We start from the raw sequence: 23684 nt of genomic DNA on the forward strand, positions 1-23684 counted from the left end.
GGATCAAATTCTATCAATAATATCATGAATTATATCTAACATGACAGCTTCAATATAAACAGAGAAACGAGGTGCAGTCCAAGTATGTTCATGTGTGGAATTTAGAAACTGATCAAATATATTTTAATGCATAGATAATTCTTCCAGAGAGGTTTTTTTTTTTTTTTCATATTTTCAACAGCACATAAATGCATAAACGCAAGCCTTTATACCATCTACAAAAACAGTCGAATGCCAGTGCTTTGATATGCCTGTGATTATACTATTCATTTGTTTTTCCCAAGTACCATTTCAACAACCATTTGCTTCATAACTGTACGGTTGATTAATTACATTGTGTCAATTTGGCAACTGAACATATCATAATCAAGGTTTTAACTAGATATAAGCTGTGTAGGATAAGGACAGATGTACTTTAAGTTAACAAACTAATATAAATCTGGATTTAGTTGATGCCATTAGACTAATAACGTCTAAATTTAAATGTGAATAAAATAAAATAGTACATACATACATATAGCCTGGCATGTATTCCCTGAACTATGTAAATTAAACATTTTAAACTACATTTAAACAATTCTACTTTCATTGCAAATGTGTGCACAAACAAGTTTAAAATAACTTTCCAGTTAGTTCTTCAATCATACAGATGAATGTATTCAAAATATATTCACATCAAATCAAACAGTGTAGTTAATTAACATCTATTTTCATTCACTTTTCATTCTTTATATATATATATATATATATATAATATCCTTATAGAATTAAAGTGGTCATGCACAAATTCCCAGCAATATTCCATGTACAAAATTTATTTCTACATCTGTCATGCAAAAAGTTAATTTTCAATATTTGGGTGAGACAGAATAAACAGCTTCATTATTAATAAACTATTGCCACACATGGCAACTAGAATGCCTTAGTCTCTTAATGTCCATTTAATGTCTTTTTATTATTATTGTATTACAAGTGGTCAATATTTTTTAATATTTTGATAAATCATTAAGATTGCTTTACAAAAAAATGCAAAATGTTGCAAAAATGTGCACATCAATGGCACACTGAAATGTTCTTTTACAGACAAAAATGCAGCTTAAATATGAACACTTTGTTCGTAACGCTAACAATAGTTTTTTTTGTAATAACATTCAACTAAGTTTTTCAACTTGATTGTCGAACTCAAGTGAGATTGTAGTGCTACTTTATGGATAAAGGAGTATAAACCACTTTTCTCCAAAACAAAGGAAGTTTGAAAGAATCTTTCCGCTGAGATGCAAAAAAAGTAAGATGTTCAAAGGAAAGACTAGGATCGTGGGTGATTGTTGACACTGCTGTCATTGTCATTATCATCATCAGACTGTTGCTCTGGCGGTATGGCACGGGTATGACTGGCTCGTACGCTGGTAAGATGAGGGCAGGCGGAGATCAGGTTGGCAATGCCAACTAGAGTTACACCTGTGCCATCTAGATTCACTTGACTTAACTGCATACGACACAGGAACTTCAGACCTAATAAAAATACATCATGTTAGAAAACAGTTCTTTTATAGAGGCCTACTGAAAAATTAGGGTTTATGGAGGGAATTGCATTGTGTGTCTGCAATCGTACCATGATCTGTGATTCTGGTTCTGCTGAGGTTGAGTTTAAGCAGCTGTGGACAGTGAACTAAACCCCGTCTGATCACTGTGTCACCCACTTGTGTACTAGCCAAACCCATCACCTAGAAAATAACCACAATAGTTGAAGCATTCAAACACTGAACGTAACCATAATCATGCATTGGCATAAATGCTTAATAAACAAGAGGAGTGTATTCACTTTTGCATGCTGTATTTCAGTGCAAAAACCTGTGTCTTATTCATTTATCATCTGGAAGCCAGTTTAAGCAGGCACAATCAATGCTGAAATAGTGCTGTGTCGAATTTAAATTAGTGTTATTGTAACTCTATTCATCCCAAACATGCTTCCTTTCTATTAGGGCTGGGTATTGATACATATTTCCAGATTCAGTTCAATTCCAATTCATATGGGTATATTTCATTTAGGGATAGTTCACTCAAAAATGAAAATTCTCTTATCATTTACTCACCCTAACACCATCCCAGATGTATATGACTTTCTTCTGTAGAACACAAATTAAGATTTTTAGAAGATTATCTCAGCTCTGTTGGTCCTCACAATGCAAATGAATGGTGGCCAGATCTTTGATTCTGCAAAAATCACACAAAGGCAGCATAAAAGTAAACCATACGACTCTAGTGGTTTAATCCATTTCTTCTGAAGCGATGGGTGAGAAACAGATCAACAATTCCTTATTTACTAGAAATCTCCACTTTTGTCCAGCCAGAAGGTGGCGATATGCACGAAGAATGCAAATCACCAAAAAGCAAAAGAAGAAGAATGTGAAAGTGGAGACTGTTAGTAAAAAAAGACTTAAATATTGATCTGTTTCTCACCCACACCTATCACATTGCTTCTGAAGACATGGATTAAACCACTGGAGTCATATAGATTATTTTTATGCTGGCTTTATGTGATTTTTGGATATTCAAAGTTCTGGCCACCATTCACTTGCATTGTATGGACCTACAAAGTTGAAATATTCTTCTAAAATTCTTTATTTGTGTTTTGCAGAAGAAAGAAGTCATACACATCTGGGATGGAATGAGGGTGAGTAAACGATGAGAGAATTTTCATTTTTGGGTGAACTATCCCTTTAAAATGGCCATTTCTTTTTTTAACAAATGAAAGAAATTTTCTCTCTGCTAATGCTGTTAATTATACAGGGGACCATATTACTAGGTAGATTACAAAAATAATAATTTTTCCAATTTTATTTTATGATGATTATTTTTTTCAAATTTTTAGCAATTTAAAAATTTACTAATCCATGTGTTCCATCAATAAACATGTCTTGAAATTGCATCGTATATTGTTTGTATATGTATATATATATATTTTTTTTTTTATTAATGGCATTTTTTTTTAAATAATGCCATTAATAGTTTTTATCAATTAATGTCATGCACAGTCCAGTAAACATAAAAAAAGCTAAATTAATATTTTGTGTGACCACCCTTGCTATCAAAACAGCACCAATTCTCCTAGGTACACCTGGAACTGGTTGTTGGCAGATAGGATGTTCCAAGCTTAGGATGATAGGATGTTTGGGTGTCTGTGGGGTCCATGCCATCTGTTGCAGGGCTCCATGTTCTTCTATTCTATTCTATTCTATTCTATTCGCAAAAGGAATGTTGAAATCTAAAATTGATATTTCTTACTGACACCCTCAAGCAGATATAAAATAACTGTCTAAAGACAAATCTTTTTGTAAAACATCTATTGTGCCTAAGACTTTTGCACAGTACTGTATATACACCGATCAGCCACAACATTAAAACCACCAGCCTAGTACTGTGCAGGTCCCCCTCGTGCTACCAAAACAGCGCCAACCCGTATCTCAGAATAGCATTCTGAGATGCTATTTTTCTCACCACAATCGTACAGAGCGGTTATCTGAGTTACCGTAGACTTTGTCAGTTCGAACCAGTCTGGCCATTCTCTGTTGACCTCTCTCATCAACAAGGCATTTCCATCCACAGAACTGTCGCTCACAGGATGTTTTTGTTTTTGGCTCCATTCGGAGTAAATTCTAGAGACTGTTGTGTGTGAAAATCCCAGGACATCAGCAGTTACAGAAATACTCAAACCAGCCTGTCTGGCACCAACAATCATCCATGCAATTATCTAATCAGCCAATCATGTGGCAGCAGTGAATTGCATAAAATAATTCAGATATGGGTCAGGAGCTTCAGTTAATGTTCACATCAACCATCAGAATGGGTAAAAATGTGATCTCAATGATTTGGACCATGGATGATTGTTGGTGCCAGATGGGCTGGTTTGAGTATTTCTGTCACTGCTGATCTCCCAGCCCTACCTTCTATGTATTACTACAGATTGCACTCAAAAAAAATCTTTGTTATTTCCCTGATGCAATTAACGCTAAACTACTGGTCAATTTAATTTGGTTTAAAAGAGATATTTGCATAGATTTTCTATGCAGTACAATTTCTACAGATTTTTTTTAGGATTTTATATAATAAAATATCATTATTAATGAAAAAAACTGGATTACAAACTTTTTTTTGGCCCCACTGCATATTCATTCAATACTCCTAAATAATGGACCATACCTGCAGATGTGGTAAATGTGTGACCAGGGCAGCAACTCCCCTACTGGTGACGGCAGTACGGTCGAGACACAGCTCCTGCAGCTCTTTCAGACTGACCAATCCCTGTAGCCCAGTGTCACTCACCTGAGTGTTGCTAAGAGACAGCTTCTTTAACCTATAAGGAGACAAGGAAGAGGATCGAATCACCTTCTTTATTAAAATGGAAAAAGGTTGAATATTATAAATAAATAAAAATATCGAGGTTACAGTGAGGCACTTACAATGGATGTGAATGGGGGCAATTTTTGGAGGGTTTAAAGGCAGAAATGTGAAGCTTATAATTTGATAAAAGCACTTACATTAATTCTTCTGTTAAAACTTGTGTATTATTTGAGCTGTAAAGTTGCTTAAATCGCTGTTTTAGCTGGATTACGGTGTTTACGTCATTATGTAGTCATGGCAAAAAAGATGGTAAAAATCTGATAAAACTTTACACAGAAAAGTTTAGTAAGCGATTTCATCACACTAAAATCATGTTAACATCCATACTGTTTACATCTTGTGGCTATACTTTTGGAACAGTTAGTATGTTTATGTTTACAGATTGGCCCCATTCACTTCTATGATAAGTGCCTCACTGTAACCCAGATTTTTGCTATTTCTTTATTTTTTATTTTTCAAGAAAAGGAGGGATGAGTCGAAATTACTTTTGTGGTAATCATCATTATGCCACAAATGCTGTCAATTGAGCTTAACTTGAATTGAACCTGGAATATTCCTTTAATGTATTCAGTTTTCCAAGGATTTAAGAACAAGCTGTTTTTGCAATTTAGTTTTAACAAATGGTCTTTTTGGACTGTGGAGGAAAGTTACACTGTGTTTTCATAGTACACTGAAAAATGTTTACGTAAAAAGTCAAACATTTGTCTATGGTTCTAATCAGATAACCTTTTTAACACATTTCTGAAAGAAAACATTCAATCCATGGCTGTTTTAAACTAACTTAACACTTTACAATAAGGTTCCATTCATTAACATTAGTTAATGCATTAGGTATCATGAACAAACAATTAACTACATATTTTTACAGCATTAATTAATCTTTGTTAATGTTAGTTAATCAAAATACAATTGTTCATTGTTAATTCACGTTAATTCATAGTGCATTAAATAATTTTAACAAATACAACTTTTGATTTAAAAATGTATTAGTATTAGTGCTGTCAGTGTTAACGCATGTTTAATTTAAAATGTTTAACGTGTTAATTTTTCTTAATCGTGATTAAGGCACGTACCGATTTGATATTAGATTCCGACATTTTATTCAGCTCCGTGTGAGTTGTAAACACTGTTAGAGGGCGGGGCCTTTGCGATGTGTCCAGTGAGGACATTCGTATCCACGCTAAAAATGAATACACAACAGTGAATGCCAATGATCAAGTGCTGGAGAAAGAACCTCGTATAAAACTAATGCTGAAGGTACTTCGTGGAACTTCACTGATGTCCTTCACGTGTCTTGTGTAAGTCAGCAATTTACCACATAAGCATGTCAATTCTTACAAGCCCGCTGTGCAGCTAGTTTTTCTCCCTGTTGATGCTCTACTCAAATTTAATCTAATTTCAACTTTGTACCCATTGCCACCGAGCTTTAGAAGTGTCAGCTAATGATCGCCGGACAGTCCGGATGAATTATCTTTACATTGGAAGTGCCACCGCTAAAAGCAGAACAAGACGCGCTTTTCATATGGAGTTCAATGCAGCGCTGGACGCCCTGAAACAAATCATGTGCATTCCAAATCTAAAGTGAAAAGACAGCCTGCCGACTGATTAATATTAAATGAGGTTTTAAGGCGCATCTGTCAACATCCCACTTACACTTTGTGAAATGTTTAATGTTACTCAGATTGGGGGGGCCTGGGTAGTAAAGATGCTGACTACCACCCCTGGAGTCGCAAGTTCGAATCCAGGGTGTGCTGAGTGACTCCAGCCAGGTCTCCTAAGCAACCAAATTGGCCCGGTTGCTAGGGAGGGTAGAGTCACATGGGGTAACCTCCTCGTGGTCACTATAATGTGGTTTGCTCTCAGTGAGGCGTGTGGTGAGTTGTGCGTGGATGCCGCAGAGAATAGCGTGAAGCCTCCACATGCACTATGTCTCTGCGGTAACGCACTCAACAAGCCAAGTGATAAGATGCACGGATTGACGGTCTCAGACACAGAGGCAACTGAGGTTCGTCCTCCGCCACCCGGATTGAGGCGAGTCACTACGCCACCACGAGGACTTAGAACGCATTGGGAATTGGGCATTCCAAACTGGGGAGAAAAAAAAAAAGTTTATACTGTGTAGTTTGGAAAATGTTAATAAAGCATTTTTGTTACATACTGTATTGTTTTGTTCTATTGTGATGTTCTTTCCAAAGAACAAATAAATGCAATATGACAGGAAATAAGTATAGAGTCAAATTTTACTATTAAAATCTGAGATTAATTGTGATTAACTATGAAAAATTACGAGATTAATTGCGATTAACATTTTTGGATCTACTGACAGCCCTAATTAGTATATGTTGAAATTAACATTTACTAAGATTAACAAATGCTTAAAAAAGTATTGTTCATTGTTAGCATGTTGACTAATGTTGTTAACTAATGTTAACAAATAGAACCTCACTGTAAAGTGTTACCACTAACTTAAACAGCTGACTAAAGCCGATTAAAGCTCTACCTAGTCATGGTGGCAAGCTGTGTAATGCCATGGTCAGTCAGCTGAGTGTAATCTTTTAGATCGAGCTCTAACAGCAAAGTTTGTCTGCAGAGAAACAAGAGTCCACTATCTGTAACAGAGTGTCTGCCAGGTAGCGTCAACTGGGTAAGCCTCAGGCCTGCAAAAGATATCAAACAATGTGGTAAGTGCTCCTAGTTTGTTGATACAGCAGCCAAAAGTGCCTTTTGTAATTTGGACTGAGAACATACAAACAGTTTAAGCATGCCCCCCCAAAATACTGCATAGACACACATACTGTAAACAAATCCCCTCCAGTGCAATTCCTTTCTTAGTTCAACCAAAAATGAAAATTATGTCCTCATTTACTCACCCTCATGTTGTTCCAAACCTATATTACTTTACACACATTCAAACACCAAAAGCTTAAATATGCAGAAGTGTAAATGAGATTTGAGAGCTAAACTGAAAGGCAGATTTTCAGTGAATACATTTTATGGTGCTTTTTAGTCCTTTTTGGAGCTTGACTTTCATATGCTTTCATTGCATGGACTAGAGCAGCATGAACACTCTTCAAAATATCAAATTTTGTGTTCCACTGAGGAATCATAAAGATTTGGAATGCCATGAGAGTGAGTAAATGCTGACAGAATTTTCATTTTTGAGTAAACTGTTGCTTCAAAAACAGCCACACAAATCCACAGTCAAACATATTTCCAGCTCTCGGTTTGCCATTACCTGAAATGATCTCTAACGTGTGATTTCCATCTGCGACTGGTATGCCAGCCAGACTGAGAGCTGACAGGCTGGGGTGGGTTGCTAGGCACTGGAGAGAATTTTCCTGCACACCTGTGCCATCCAGGTGAAGCGTCTGCAGGTTTCGGAGCTCTGCGAGTGCAGACACATCACTCACCTGAAGGCAAAAAATACACAAGCTAAATATACAGTCGTGGGATGCAATAGAACAGAGCATAGTGCACTCTATTTAAACGCCACATCGTTGCAGTCTAAACAACATTAAAATCAAGTGCTATAACTGCCTCACCACTAAGATTGTAAAAGCTGACAGGCAGGGAGTGCTGCTTTTGAGGGGGGCATTTGTGTGGCATAGACATACTGACTATTGCTGGGTTTACATCCACGCATACAGATGTTTGTGTATTACCTTGGTGTGTTTGATGCTGAGCATTCGTAGCTGCGGTACACATGTGGTCAGCGCTGCCAATGTGCTCTCAGTGATGGCTGTTTGATTCAGACTGAGCTGGCAGAGCACAGAGGAGCCTGATTGCAGAAACATCAACAGACCTGTGTCGCTTACTTTGGTCTGGTCCAGAGCCAGGAACGTGAGACTGCAGAGTCCTGAGAAAAGACAGAAAGGAATAAATCTTTTTGTCCCATGATAATCGATTGGATGTGGTTTCTGTTATTAGGTCTCACCTGCGATATGCTGTAGGCAGCTGTCTGTTAGCTTGCTACAGGAGGACAGGTTGAGATGCTGCAGTTTTGAGAGGTTGGACAATACACAAAGTCCAGCATCTGAGAAAAAAAAAAAAAAAAAAGAAATAAAAAAGGGGCAAATGATGAATTCTCACCTTTACATGTAAAACATTAAGGAATTTATTTGTATTTATTTTTTAATAAAATTCCACTGATTACAACAAAGCTTGTAATACTGTATTTCTAGGCCTATTAAATGGATAGTTCACTGAAAAATGAAAATTCTCTTATCATTTACTCACCCTCATGCCATCCCAGATGTGTTTGACTTTCTTTCATCTGCAGAACACAAATGAAGATATTTAGAAATATATCTCAGCTCTGTAGATCAACACAATGCAAGTGAATGGTGATCAGACCTTTGTAATCACATATAGAAACATAAAAGTAATCCATAAGACTCCAATGTTTAAATCCATATCTTCAAAAGCAATATAATAGGTGTGGGTGAGAAACAAAACAATATTTAAGACCTTTCTGACTCTAAATCTCCACTTTTAACTTTCACTTTCAGATGTGTAAGTGAAACTAAACAGGCACCACATGTGACTTTCAGATATGTGAAAGTAGAGATTTACAGTAAAAAAGGACTTAAATATTGTTCTGTTTGTCACTCAGAACTATTATATTGCTTCAGAAGATATATATTTAACCACTGGGGTCTTATGGATTACATTTATGCTGCCTTTATGTGATTTCTTGAGCTACAAAAGTCTGATCACCATTCACTTGCATTGTGAGGACCAACAGAGCTGAGATATTCTTCTAAAAAAAATCTTAATTTGTGTTCTGCAGAAGAAAGAAAGTCATACGCATCTGGGATGACAAGAGGGTGAGTAAATGATGAGAGAATTTTCATTTTTGGGTGAACTATTCCTTTAACACAGTAACAGTTCTTGGTTCATTTCAAGTTTGGCATGAAGGAAGTCTTAACTTCCAGATTAGTGAGATTATTATTAATTCAGTAATTTCTCTGACTGAAGTGTTTTTGATTCAATGAAAAGAACCGGGTCATAAGAGTAATTCATTTGGTAGGGAATCGTCTGGCTGTACTGTAGATTCAAAAGAACAGGCTCATAAGAGTCATTCGTTCGAAAATCGGATTACACTGGTCACAGTGTAGATTCAAATGAATTGGCTCATTGGAGTCATTTGCGCTGTGTTTAACATTGTAAATTCAGAGTCACTGCTGCCACTAAGCACAGTAGGAAACATGGTCAAAGTACTTTAGTATGGTGTTCCATCCGCATCGGTGGAAAAATGCACATTTAAGAACCGTTATCAGAACTATAAGTCATGAAAATCAGTTCTGGTATTTTGTTTTTTTTAAATGGAACCGGTTCTCTTCTAATAACTAAAATGTTACCATAATAACAATATACGTTTCTGTAAATTCCTTACACAAAGCTATCATACGGCTTCAGAAGACTTGGAATAAAGCACAACAGTAGTATGGACTGCTTTTATGGTGCTTTATACTGGGTAATTTTTGGAGATTGACAGCCCCAGTACCCATTTACTTTTGTTTTATGGAAAAGAACAGGCGTCAAAATTCGTCCTGATATCTAATTTTGTGTTGCACAGAAGTAAGAAAGTTGAAATTCAGTTCTGGTTTGGAATGGCATGAGGGTGAGTACTTGATAACAGAATTTAGAGAGTCTCTGCTAAGCAATTCTCAAATAACAGTGCAAGATGAACACACAAACACACACACCTGTGATGAGTGGCGAGTTGACAAAGCTGAGATGTTTGAGGCAGGAAAAGGCCCTCAGTTGCCGTAGCAGCTCATTGGTGGTGTACGGGTAGCAGTTTAGGACAAACTTCTGCAGCGGGCAGCCAAAGAAAAGTTCCAGTGTACGTGGTCGGAGGAGACGCTCACGGGCCATGTGAGCCAACAACTGTTCAGCCAGCTCTGGGGTCAAACACGCCAGACTACTGCTGTACTGCATGCTGGGAGCTGAGAAATGCACACTCATGGTCAATGGAATTTCTTGACGGAATATTCCAGGTTTAATACAAGTATGTATTGAACCTGGAAGCACTTATGTAATTTGGTAAACAATATTTAGTCTCTTTCTGACCTGTCATGAGGTTAACGGTGGCCCTGGTTGCCATGGAGCAGAGAGAGGCCACGCGGGGGGTCTTGAAGGCTTTTTTGGGGGGTGAGGGCTGCCCATGTGTCCCCTGCTGCTCATCATGACGGGCTGCTCTCTGTAAACGCTGCACTGCAGCTTGACCTGCAGCCCCTCGTAATGCACGGCCCTCCTCAGGGCCTGCTGCTGGATTAACAGGCTCCACCTCCCTTCAGCACACAACCAATAAGATTCACATTCACAAATCCACTCACTGGTTCATTTATTGTTCAAATAAGTTTGCTTCAACCTAAGAAAATTTAAACAATAGACAATTTCTTCTGGATCGGTCTACTGTTTCATATATTGTGACTGCATATAGCACGTGGTTCAGTTGGACTGTGGGTGGATTGTCAGTCGGATGCAGGGTTTAGCATGCAGTGGTAATGACGCTTAAACAAATGTCAATTACACACTTATCAGAATTCAAATTTTGATTATTTTAATGATGCAAAAATTACAACAATTTAAAGTACAATATATTATGCATCAAAGCAGACTCCATGAAATCGCCTTCCTATTGAAATTTAAAGTTTGGAAGGGACATTTACTGTAGGGCCCTATGATTTCCAGGATGCAGAAAATGCTGACAGACTCTTGGAATCCAGTCATATAAACAAAATTAACTATACAACACAGAGTTTGACAGATTAATAAATTAAAATTGTGATATGTCATACTGTGATGATTAAACAGCAAAAGACAGCACTTTAATTAACTAAACATATACTCTGCATGTGTTGCACACTTCAAAGTGAATGTGTGAAGATGTTCATTTGCTGAAAACACAGCATCATGAGCATCATGTATGCTCTTTGTATGTGTAGCAGATGACAGAGAGCAGAGCGGCGCTGTTCGTTCACTATGAAGCACACAGTACATGCAGACTATATTTATTTAATTAAACTGCAGCCTTTTGAGGGTTAAAAATGACACTTGGTCATCTCGGAACTACTTGTCCAAAGTTGAGAAACAACCACACACAGAAACTCTCTTTTCATGGCACATTTTTGCAGGCCATTTTATGTGCCCAACAAGTGTAATATTCAAGCAAAAATTAATGTGCCCATTTAAATCGAGCTTTCACTTTGGCGTTTCTGTGTGTTTTTAATGGTAGTTTCTTACCTCCAGATCAGCAGTTTTCTTCATGGCCCAGTGTGATTATTAATCCCTGTAAAGCTGTGATTGAATTAAATAAAGACAGTACATATCTGTATGTGCTGCTCACTTCAGAGTGCTCTACTCTCTGTCATCTCATACACACAAGAGCGCGTGTGATGATCATGATGAGGTGTTTTCAATGTATGAGCGGCCAGCTTCACACATTTATTTTGAAGAGCGCATCACTTGCAGATTATACAGTTTATTTATTCAATTAAATCACAGACGTTTGCAGTTTAATTATCACACTAGGACATATCGCAATTTTAATTTGATTAATTGTGCATTCAAACATTAATTTCCATCCAAGTATGTCATGTTCCATGAAGTTCTGCATTATATAGCTAATGTGATCTGTGATTCCATCCGTGTTTTCCACATACTACATGTGGTAACCGCGGTATAAGCACACTCCGATCACTGAATTATAAAAATACAAAATAAAAAAAAAAGATTCACATCACAAGGTGTGAAAGCTGAAACACCACGCTAACAACTCAGGGTGTGAATTGGTTTTTAAAAAAAAATCAGTGGTCTGACCGCCATCATTGTTGAAAGTTTATAACTCAAATGTTTTTCTGGTTAATACAACAGCAATGTTGGAACGAAAAAAAATAATATTCTGTACTACAGTCAGCATATTAATACTTAAACTATTTAATCAGAGCTAAGTATCAGAGATGAGAAAGTATATGACAGGGATTCATTCATGACAGTTAACCGATGACGTCGTTTCACAATGCGCAGCCGCTGGTAGTGACAAAACGATACGAATGTGTATTTGACTCCTATCCCAAAACCCCAAATGTTACCATGTTTTTGTACGTCACAAAAACCCTGTTAGCAACACAGTCAAACAGTTCTATTATACTAAACATTTTCCAAGACAAAGAATTATTTTCCAGGACATTTAGGTATTTTTCTAATTTTCCATGACTAAACTGCATTGCAAAATTCCAGGTTTTCTAGGACGCGTTGGAACCCTGTGAAAAGTCTTCACTCAGTTTACGCCAAAATGAAAGCTCGATTTAACCATGAAATTGCAGAAATTACGACAGAAATATATTACTACTGTTTAGTCAAATTTATATTTAATGTAATACTAATATAAATAACTATATTTAAGCAATATCTCACAAGCAAGTGTGCTGTTGTACTGAAAAGTAGTTTTCATCAATGTTTTCATTTATAATACTCTGTTTTACAGCAATTTTGTAAAGTAAAATAAAATAAAATAAAATATTACACGAGTGTTGTTTTTTGGAATGTGCGGAGAGGATCTGTAAAGAAGCACTTTGATAAATTTGAAATGAAAATTGTTTCATTTTCATTTGATTAAAGTTTTGTGAATTAATTTGATTAGACACCCTTTTGATGATAAAATGTAATTGAACTTTAAAACATGGAATTCAGAAAAAATTACATGGAAAACAAATAATGTAGGAAAAAAACAAAAATCAAACAAATGGAATATGGAAAAATAAAAAATTTTCAAAGAGCCTTAGACATATCAATACATGTTATTAGTCCTCTTTAAAAATCTCCTTGAAATAGCCAAGTTTACGTCACAGCCATGAACCACGATTTGCTACTTATTACAGTATTACTAGTCAGATGCAGGTGGTATTAGAGGGATTGACTTTTTCATTCTAGAGAGCATTTAATTGCTATATAAATGTGTATATGCTATGAGTTCAAGATAAGTTTTTTGGTCAACTTTTAGAAGTGTGCTAGCATTAGATGACCTCAGAGCTAACAGACAAGGACTTAAAGCCACAAAGCCCAATTCTAATTTCAGGCTTAAGTCTTACCTGAGTCTATTGCCTTGTTCTGGCCAGTGATGTCTCGGCTCCAGTCCCCCTCTCACCCTGTTCTCAAAGAAGAAGGGCAACCGAGGCAGTCCTGCCAAAGTAAGAGAAAGAACAAGTTCTCTTTACAATTCTATACAATGTGGATGGAGTATTCTTAATATTGCATTTTCATTTTTACTGAAAATATGTTTAACCCCCCGAAAGATACACAATTTATTCTATCTTACTCAAAAATGTGGTACAAGGGACATGTTTACCACACCTTTAACCATGTACTGATAGAAACTGCATAGAGATTAAAGAGATTGCACTCACAAATAAAAAAAAAAATGCAAATACTAGCCGATAAAATATTTTAAAGATGAGCAAGACTAGAAAACATTATATTGACTAAAGAAGTTCCATAACTTCTCAAAGATTTTTAAAGATTTTATGAATTTCCATGAATTTTAAAATATAAATGTTCAGGTTTTCCATTACAATGGGGACGTAGATTAGACTGCTATTTATGTAAAATATTTATTTTAAAGAACAATTAAGATTTACCTGAACAATCCAAAGGCACATCAAGTAAACTAATTACACATAAATTAAAACTTGCTGATAGCAAATTAAGCAAGCATTCAATTACACAGCCTCAATATGAAAACAGTTGCCTTGGAAAGAACAGAGGATAATTACCATATATTAGCATAGTTACAGGACGGTGTGCTAAATCAATGCAGCTGCAGATAATTCGAGTTTCTTGCAAATAAATTAACGTATGAACACCACTGTCAATTCACAGCATCTTAAAATTAGGTCCAAAGCACTTCTTTAGTCAGATATGTTCTGTGGCAGCATCTGAAATCTCCAGATTTAATTTTCCAATGGAAAGAGTCAATACGGTTCTTCTACCGCTTGCCGGTTGCAAGTTGTGTCATTGGAAAGAGGTGAAAGGGTTTTTACTTATAAACAGGGTCTAAACTGGGACAAGCAAGGGCATTCACCTCTTTCCCAATCTGCCCGAGTTCCCTGGGTTTCTCACACTTTGGTCATTCACTAAGGAACCACGTGTTGTCCTATGTGGGACTATGGAACAAAGATCTATGACTCTGACTTGAGTATAGAAATAGCAAATCTGCAATGGCAGCAATATTGATATTTCTGAAATCAATAACCCAATGTTTCATGATCCGTGACACGAAAGCCTGTCTCTGTCACTCTGACAAAAGCCATGTGAATATTCACAGCTAAAATAACTTTAGTTGAACATTTATTTTAATTTTTGCCATTTTCCATGTTTCAATGTTGGTGTAGTTTTGCCTTTCTAAGGCAATACTAGCAGTAAACCATGACCAAACCATTCCAATGAAACCATAATTGTTTAGTCTCTTTCTAATTTGGAGTTATGAACCGTGAGTTTCAGCGAGAGCACACAAACCTGCAGTTCTCTGGATGTTTTTAAGGATTCTTTATGATTAGCTGGATCACAAAGAGATAGTTCCCCCCAAAATAAAAATTCTCTCATCATCTATTCACCCTCATGCCATCCCACATGTGGATGACTTTCTTTCTTCTGCAGAACACAAAGATTTTAAGAAGAATATCTCAGCTCTGTAGGTCCATTCAATGCAAGTGAATGGTGGCCTGAACTTTAAGCTTCAAAATGGACATAAAGGCAGCATAAAAGTAATCCATACAACTCCAGTGGTTAAAACCATATCTTCAGAAGTGACATGATAGATGTGGGTAAGTCCTTTTTTACTATAAATTCCCCTCCCTGCCCTGCAGGTGGAGATATACATGAAGAATGTGAATCGCTAAAAACAAAAGAAAAAGAACATAAAAGTGAAAGTGGAGATTTATAGTAAAAAATGACTTAAATGTTTATCTGTTTCTCACCTACACTTATCATATCGCTTCTGAAGATATGGATTTAACCACTGGAGTCATCCGGATTACTTTTATGCTGAATTTATATCCTTTTTGGACCTTCTGAATTCTGGTCACCATTCACTTGCATTGTGCAGACCAGCAGAGCTGAGATATTCTTCTAAAAATCTTTGTTTGTGTTCTGCTGAAGAAAGTCATACACATCTGGGATGTAATGAGGGTGTGTAAATGATGAGGGAAATTTCATTTTTGGGGGAATAATCCTTTAATTTAGATGACAAGCCCTTAATGAAATTTGGCATACAGTCTATTCATTATCATTCCCGTACACATTTTTTTTTTTATTTAGAGTCCCAAAGATGATAACCTCATACACCTTAGTGAGTGGACAGTAATGCCTGGGCAAGCAACACTCACACTTCCTTCCGAAAATGTAAAAATCTAGTCAAAATGAAAATGGTATTTACCGTTGAAATCATAAGGAGGTAAAACAATTTCTTCTGGTTGCTCCTCATTTTCCAAAGGTTCTTCATCTTCAGCATCACCTTGCACCAGTTTCTGGCCTCGTCCTATTAGTTTGGGGAAAAAAGTATGCTATTTTTTTATTTTATTTTTAACAAAAGATCGCTTGAATTTTCAAATGACAAGAACAGTTGTGTAGAGTAGTGCAATCAACTGATTTTACAGTACTTCAGTGTTTTACATTGTTCATCAAGCGGAGACCCAACACAACGGCAAACCCATTACCAGTTTTTAAAGGTGCACTCAGTAAAAAATTTTGTTTATGCATATTGCAAAAACGCTTTCAGTTTCCCATGCCACTGTAGAAATTTGCAATTTGCAGTCAGCCATGATTAATGTATTTCATGAATGCAAGCGTCCAATTAAAGGGGATTATTGAGATAAAGCCTCACTGTAACCCAGATTTTTGTTTTTTAAAGAAAAGAAGCATGTCGAAATCAATTTTTGTGGTAATCAACATTATGCCACAAATGCTGAATGAGTTTAACTTGAACTGAACCTGGAATATTCCTTTAAAAAGTGATAAGCACACTATCCTAAATACATCTGTGATGAAGAGCCTGTGAATTGGTCTCAATCACGGAATTTTACTGTGTTCCATGGACTTATTTATTGTTTTACTCACCATTTTGTATAGGGGTTGTATAGGGGTTTTGTTGTGTTATCCGTACTATAAATTGGTTTTGTTTTTAACTCTCATTTTAACTAATTCTTATGTATTTATTCAAAGATTTCGTATTTAAAAATGGGGAGGTGAGGGTTAATTTTATTTAAAAAAAATGGTTTGTTCCAATTAGCAAAGGCGGAAAAATTGTGTATTTAAATTAGGAAAAAAGATGGACGGCAAGTGTTTGAGTACATGGACAAGGTTATACAATCACTGCTTGAGTGCAAATATACTCGGCCTCAATTGTTCAGGGAGGGGAGTAGGTACTGCTGTTAGTACCAAAACGGCTAGTTTTTAGACTGTTTTTTTATGTAACCTGGTTTTTGATTGCTTTTAAACACTATTTATTTGCTTCATGCATACACAGTGCTAGATGGTGCTAGGAAGTGTAACCGAGCTTGAAATCGCCAAGGAGACTGCTGTCAAGATATATAATGAAAAAAGTTATATTTTGGTCGGTTCTCACCCAAAACCGATTCAATCGCTTCACAAGGCTTTAATGAAACCACTGGAGGTGTCCTTTATGTGCTTTTTTGAGCTTCAAAGTTCTGGCCACCATTCACTTGCATTTTATGGACCTACAGAGCTGAAATATTTTTCTAAAAATCTTCATTTGTGTTCTGCATAAGAAAGAAAGTCATACACATCTGGGATGGCATGAGGGTGAGTAAATGGTGAGAGAATTTTCATTTTTGGGTGAACTACTCCTTTAAGTATTCTTACCCCAGTAGTGAGAAGGTCCTGGGAGTGGAGGTCCAACACCAGGGATCCCAGCATACCCCACTGCTTCCTCCCACAGCTGATGAGGCAGGGGTGGGGCTACCACCATTTCCTCTAAAGCTCTGGCCTCCTCTTGGGGCAGTTCATTGGGTGGCCCCACTGGCTCTTCATGTAATTCTGCTTCTGGCTGCCCTACAACAGCCAATTGGGAGGCTGGACTGGGCGGGTCCTGGGGTGTTTCAGGGGGTGTGGTCTGTATGCATAGTGCAGCATTGGGAGTTAGTCCTAAAGACCGGAGGGAGCAGGCCAGCTCAGCTTCACCGAAGCGTTTGCGAGGAAATCCTTGCAGGAGGGAGAAGGCAGGAAGAGTAGGGTGGCGACCAGCAATGTATTCAACAACCTGGCTTAGAGGAGTGTCTGAAGGGAAACGTTCACGTAAAGATTCCCCAGAGGGAAGACGAATCTACAACGTCAGACACAAACAAATCAAACAGGTTAGACTTTAAACCAAATAACTCTGCAGTTTATTTATGTAACTGGCAGCAACAGTTGTAAGAAAATGCATACACTAGGGTTCCCACCCTTTTTGACCAATGAAATTCCATGATTTTTCCAGGCATTTGTGATTGCTGGATACAGATTTTTTTTTAAACATTTTGATTTTGACCTATTCATTGACTCAGAAGAACAATTTGCTTATAAATCAGACATCACTATGGCTTGCCAGCAAGTTTTCCTACAGAAGAGCAATATCGACCGTGAGAACCCTTAAACTGTTATCAGTTACCATGAGGGTACAGTGGTTGTCCACGCTTGTATCCACAAGTCCACCAAGTCTCTGTCCCTGTCCACTGGATGGAGAGGTCTCTGCAGTGGCTTCAGAATGGGCCTTCTCTTGCTGACTGCGCCGGTCCTCCGCTATCCTCTTCAACACCAACTCACGCTCCTTATTACAAAGCAAACACTTAAAGGGATAGTTCACCCAAAAATGAAAATTCTGTCATCATTTACTCCAAATCCATGCAATTTGTTCTTTTGTGGAGCACAAAAAAAAGATGTTAGGCAGAATATCCACACAGCTTTTTTTCTAATCAACGAAAATGAATGGGGACTGGGGCTGTCATGCTTAAAAATGACAACAAATTCAAACCTGATAAAACCTGAGAGAGAGAGCAGGGTGTTGGTGTTATGGATCATGGATGTGGCAAAAGATATGCAAACTAATGATGTTTGACGTCAGACCTAACGTGATGTGCCTAATGGGTCCATATTTGATCTGAGAGCTACAGAGGAGGGCAAGATTTTCAGTGAATAACAACTTACATTTCTGAATATTGGATTTTAGTGCAACATTTTGGAATATAGCTTGACAGCCTCAGTCCCCATTCAATTTCATTACCCATTATACAGTATATACATATATAAAAGAGTGGCCAAGAGTGTTTTCTAGTTATCGGCCGGTGGATTTTTTTTGTGGCCAATGCCGATGGGCTGATATAATGTTGACATGTAAATGAAATCACACAATTTAATATGATAGTAAATAACATTTACATAAAATTGCAAGAAATAAAATTCACTTTTATTTTGCATTATAGTTACTCAAAATTAAAATTAAAATTAAAAAAATTTAGATGGTAGATAGCATATTCTGTATTCTGCTCAGTGCTGTCATTCAATGGCAGTGGATGGTGACCACCTCACCTTCAAACTTCAAAAAGGACGCAGAAGTCTAATAAATTATTTAATGCATCTCATGCCCTATTCTAAAGGCATATGATAAGGTTTGTAAGAAACAAACTGTAATCTTATTTACTATTTAGTGAAAATCTTGACCAGATTTTTGCGCTTTGAATTCAAAGTTGCTTGCTTGCTCACTTGTGTAAATCTGCACAAGCTTGTGATGTTTGTGAATTAAATCTTTAAAAGATATTCAATCATTTTGTTTAGATGGTATACTGTATTATAAAAGTTTTATTTACATGTCGTTTACATGTTTCAGATGGTTCTTTCACATGCAAGCAGGCTTTTCTCGGTGCCGTCACGGCTCGCAAAACTTACCGTCCAAACGGGTAAATATATTGTATTTACAGTGCATCCGGAAAGTATTCACAGCGCTTCACTTTTTCCACATTTTATTATGTTACAGCCTTATTCCAAAATGGATTAAATTCATTATTTTCCTCAACATTCTACAAACAATACCCCATAATGACAACGTGAAAGAAATTTGTTTGCAATCTTTGCTAATTTATTAAAAATAAAAACGAAAAAAATCACATGTACATAAGTATTCACAGCCTTTGCCATGACACTCAAAATTGAGCTCAGGTGCATCCTGTTTCCACTGATCATCCTTGAGATGTTTCTACAACTTGATTGGAGTCCACCTGTGGTAAATTCAGTTGATTGGACATGATTTGGAAAGGCACACACCTGTCTATATAAGGTCCCACAGTTAACAGTGCATGTCAGAGCACAAACCAAGCCATGAAGACCAAGGAATTGTCTGTAGACCTCCGAGACAGGATTGTATCAAGGCACAGATCTGGGGAAGGATACAGAAACATTTCTGCAGCATTGAAGGTCCCAATGAGCACAGTGGCCTCCATCATCCGTAAATGGAAGAAGTTTGGAACCACCAGGACTCTTCCTAGAGCTGGCCGCCTGGCCAAACTGAGCGATCGGGGGAGAAGGGCCTTAGTCAGGGAGGTGACCAAGAACCCGATGGTCACTCTGACAGAGCTCCAGCATCTCTGCAGTACTCCACCGATCAGGCCTGTATGGTAGAGTGGCCAGACGGAAGCCACTCCTCAGTAAAAGGCACATGACAGCCCGCCTGGAGTTTGCCAAAAGGCACCTGAAGGACTCTCAGACCATGAGAAACAAAGACTGAACTCTTTTGGCCTGAATGGCAAGCGTCATGTCTGGAGGAAACCAGGCACCGCTCATCACCTGGCCAATACCATCCCTACAGTGAAGCATGGTGGTGGCAGCATCATGCTGTGGGGATGTTTTTCAGTGGCAGGAACTGGGAGACTAGTCAGGATCGAGGGAAAGATGAATGCAGCAATGTACAGAGACATCCTTGATGAAAACCTGCTCCAGAGCGCTCTGGACCTCAGACTGGGGTGAAGGTTCATCTTCCAACAGGACAACGACCCTAAGCACACAGCCAAGATAACAAAGGAGTGGCTCCGGGACAACTCTGTGAATGTCCTTGAGTGGCCCAGCCAGAGCCCAGACTTGAACCCGATTGAACATCTCTGGAGAGATCTGAAAATGGCTGTGCTCCGAAGCTCCCCATCCAACCTGATGGAGCTTGAGAGGTCCTGCAAAGAAGAATGGGAGAAACTGCCCAAAAATAGGTGTGCCAAGCTTGTAGCATCATACTCAAAAAGACTTGAGGCTGTATTTGGTGCCAAAGGTGCTTCAACAAAGTATTGAGCAAAGGCTGTGAATACTTATGCACATGTTTTTTTTTTTTCCCCCGTTTTTTTTTATTTTTAATACATTTGCAAAGACTTCAAACAAACTTCTTTCACGTTGTCATTATGGGGTATTGTTTGTAGAATTGAGGAAAATAATGAATTTAATCCATTTTGGAATAAGGCTGTAACATAATAAAATGTGGAAAAAGTGAAGCGCTGTGAATACTTTCCGGATGCACTGTAAAAATACCAAATATCGGTTGACCACTTTTCTTTTTTTTTTTTTTCTTCAAAAAACTAAACTATTCTTCACCTTCACATTCTTGACCTTTTCTGTCCCACAGAGGTAGTCCCAGAGCTTGCATTTCCTGGGTAAACTATTCCGTTATCATTTGTTGATTTTCATACACTGTGTAACTTAACACAGATTTACCTGTTTTTTCTGTCTCCTTTCTGCCCGTGCCTCCTGGGCAACTCGCTGCCTCTGCTGCTCATGGAAGTTACTCTTGTCCTGTTTGATCCGTGTTTCCAGGGGTGGACGTTCATTTCCTGTGGGAGTGTTAGAGGGGGTTGCCAAAACCAAAGAAGGACCTCCAAAAATAAATAAACAGCATTCCTCGGCATTACATAATTATCAGAATCCAGTATTGGCGTAAGTGTACTCCTAATAATCCACTGTATACTATTGCGTAATGCCACATGACTTCTGAGTCACATGTGAGGCTATTTGTAATCACATTTTCCTTCCCAGCAGAAGTTTGACCCTCTTGTGAAAAAGAAGTGGACCTATGCCATCCAAAAACAATGAGTAAACCAACAAACTGTACTGAAAGTGTGTGGCATTTGTTTTTTTTTTACCTGTTGTTTCAGACTGTGAGTTGCTGGAGCACTGAGCATCTTTGGGAGGGTTGAACGCGGAGAACGCCGTCTCTAGTGGCTGTGAAGACTGCTTGACTAATTTATGCCGTGGACTCCCACCCTGTAAAAGCCTTCAGAGCAAATGGACGAACAAATGAGGGAATGTTCTGTCTGATTATAAAACACAATGCTATCTATTAACATTGCTATTATGTCCTGCAGGCACTGAATTAAACTAGAAAGGCGAGTATGTTGCATACTGTACATGCTAAAGGCAAGCTATACAGTATTAATAATGGAAAAAGTAATAACTTGATTAAAAATTACTTCCAACAGAATGCTCTTGCATTGTTTTGATTTTCAAGCATTTATACAACGCAGGGTATACAATTTTCGATCATTAACATAGATTGTGTGCCTTCAATCAGACTGATATAACCTATATAAACTTATTCCCACCTCTTAACAGTAATTTTAGGTAGGCTATAAAAAGCAAAAATATGTATGCGACGTCTTAAAAGTATTTACCATTCAGCTGCTTCTGGTACAGAGAAGAAACCTGCTTGCATTGCCGATTGAATCTGATCTTCACTGAAACCCATCTCAGTAAGGGTTCTCATGAACCCCCCAATAGTCTAAAAAAAATAAAAATAGTTAGTCTTAAAATCAAATAGTTAGAATGCCATCAAACTTTCACATTTTAATGTACATAATAACTTTTATTATACATTGTTACAAAAAAGTAACAGTTGATGTAATCATATGGTGCATCCATTAGTGCCGTGTTTGACAGTTTATATACAACCAATTTTTCCTATTTTAATCTTAAATTACATAAGCTCCTATTCCTAGAATATTTTGAGCAACAAGATCATGCTTCAATTCCAATGCAAATTACTTGTTTTTGTTTTTTTTTTATTATTATTATTTTTATTTCTATCTATCAGATCATGTTAAAAACAAGTCCAAAGTGAGTGGGCCAAGGCATAACTCTAAAACTACCTAAAAAGAACAGTTTAAACCACTCAACATACAAAAAGTGTTGTTTAGGTGGGTGTTTATGTGACTATTATACATATACACTTGACAAGCTCATGCAAATGCATGCAGCTAAAGTATCTAAAATCACTAATGTTTTGGATGGAAGTCCCGAGAGGCTTTCCTGATGCCTATAGGCCCACTGCACACTTCCTTGCGATCTTAAAGTGTTAGAGTAACAATGACTGTATAACTTAAAGCTTTAACAAGCACAAAGTGAAGCTTAGGCATGCTGCCGGTCTCTAGAAACTTGACGCACTTGTCACAGTTTATCATGTTTTATCCAAGTTCGACAGGCTAATATAGCAATGCAATAAGCTTTGCAATAGGCAAATGAGCGATTCTGAATCATCACAATGTTCGCTTACCGATGTGGAGTCCATATCTGTAATAAATATCCTCCAAAATGCTCAATAGCTGGCTTTGTTGACACTTTGCAGAAGCTGTTATTGATTGTCCGCACAGAATGGTGACGAAAGTGCTTGGCCGCTTGCGTCACAAGTTCCGTCCTGGACAATACGCTCGACGCTGATTGGATGACTGACAGTTGGGAACGCCCTTTAAGGACAGCCGCGGTAGAACATTGAAGCTGTCAATCACATCTCGTGCTAGTGTTTTTAAAGGTGACGGCGCGTCTCCACCCAAGAGAGGCGCAGAAGAACTTACTACTTCATTCATTACACAGTGTTAGAGAATTACGAAAACCGTCGTTTGCCTTGTAAAGCAACTATTCCCTTTTTTGCAGAGGGTTTTATTTTTATTTGTGGCATGCAGTAAGCATTTTGGCCGGCAGATGTCATTGGACATGTTGAATGTTAACTTTGGGATGTTAGATTCATTTTAGCGATTCGATTCGTTTGGATGGTTCGTTTAAACGAACCGTTTAAAAAGATTCGCCAATTTTTTTCTCCTCGTGCTGCATTTATGTTTCATTTTTCTAGTAAACATCAAATTGCTGTTTATCGCGTTATGTTTAATTATATTCCGTTTTTATTGTTTGGTATTGATTTAACAACAGGCTATGAATTTCAATCAGTGTTAATGGCATTTTTATCAATGACATAAATCGACATG

At 37.5% G+C, this 23684-nt stretch overlaps 1 protein-coding gene across 3 annotated transcripts; it reads right to left on the reverse strand.

Annotated features, from left to right (window-relative positions):
- Nucleotides 1–5: 5 nt before the first annotated feature.
- On the reverse strand, nucleotides 6–23106 carry LOC127434637 (uncharacterized). Of its 3 annotated transcripts, none has more exons than XM_051687516.1 (17): nucleotides 22979–23106; nucleotides 22101–22207; nucleotides 21573–21703; nucleotides 21148–21305; nucleotides 18071–18229; nucleotides 17287–17746; nucleotides 15842–15943; nucleotides 13500–13590; nucleotides 10477–10697; nucleotides 10110–10352; nucleotides 8336–8434; nucleotides 8064–8257; nucleotides 7637–7811; nucleotides 6902–7058; nucleotides 4201–4354; nucleotides 1613–1724; nucleotides 6–1512 (listed from the first exon to the last, which is right to left on the reverse strand). In XM_051687516.1, exons 1-17 carry the CDS (start codon nucleotides 22991–22993, stop codon nucleotides 1307–1309), a joined length of 2784 nt encoding a protein of 927 aa, XP_051543476.1. In that variant the 5' UTR covers nucleotides 22994–23106; the 3' UTR covers nucleotides 6–1306. The 3 variants fall into 3 exon arrangements, with proteins under 3 accessions (XP_051543476.1, XP_051543477.1, XP_051543478.1); XM_051687517.1 differs by having other exon boundaries at nucleotides 8–1512; nucleotides 21148–21263; XM_051687518.1 differs by lacking the exons at nucleotides 6–1512; nucleotides 1613–1724; nucleotides 6902–7058 and having other exon boundaries at nucleotides 4211–4354.
- Between the last annotated feature and the right edge of the window lie 578 nt (nucleotides 23107–23684).

This window comes from Myxocyprinus asiaticus, chromosome 44 (genome assembly GCF_019703515.2).
Source record: "Myxocyprinus asiaticus isolate MX2 ecotype Aquarium Trade chromosome 44, UBuf_Myxa_2, whole genome shotgun sequence".
Classification (NCBI taxonomy): Eukaryota; Metazoa; Chordata; class Actinopteri; order Cypriniformes; family Catostomidae; genus Myxocyprinus; species Myxocyprinus asiaticus.

Bases quoted from the DNA above. Each gene is read 5' to 3' on its own strand.
- LOC127434637 (XM_051687516.1), bottom strand. The intron at 8,435-10,109 runs GTGTGTGTGTTT...TTTTTTTCTCAG, and splicing joins CAACTCGCCACTCATCACAG to ATGCTGGACTTTGTGTATTG. The intron at 7,059-7,636 runs GTAATGGCAAAC...TATCTTTTGCAG, and splicing joins CACGTTAGAGATCATTTCAG to GCCTGAGGCTTACCCAGTTG.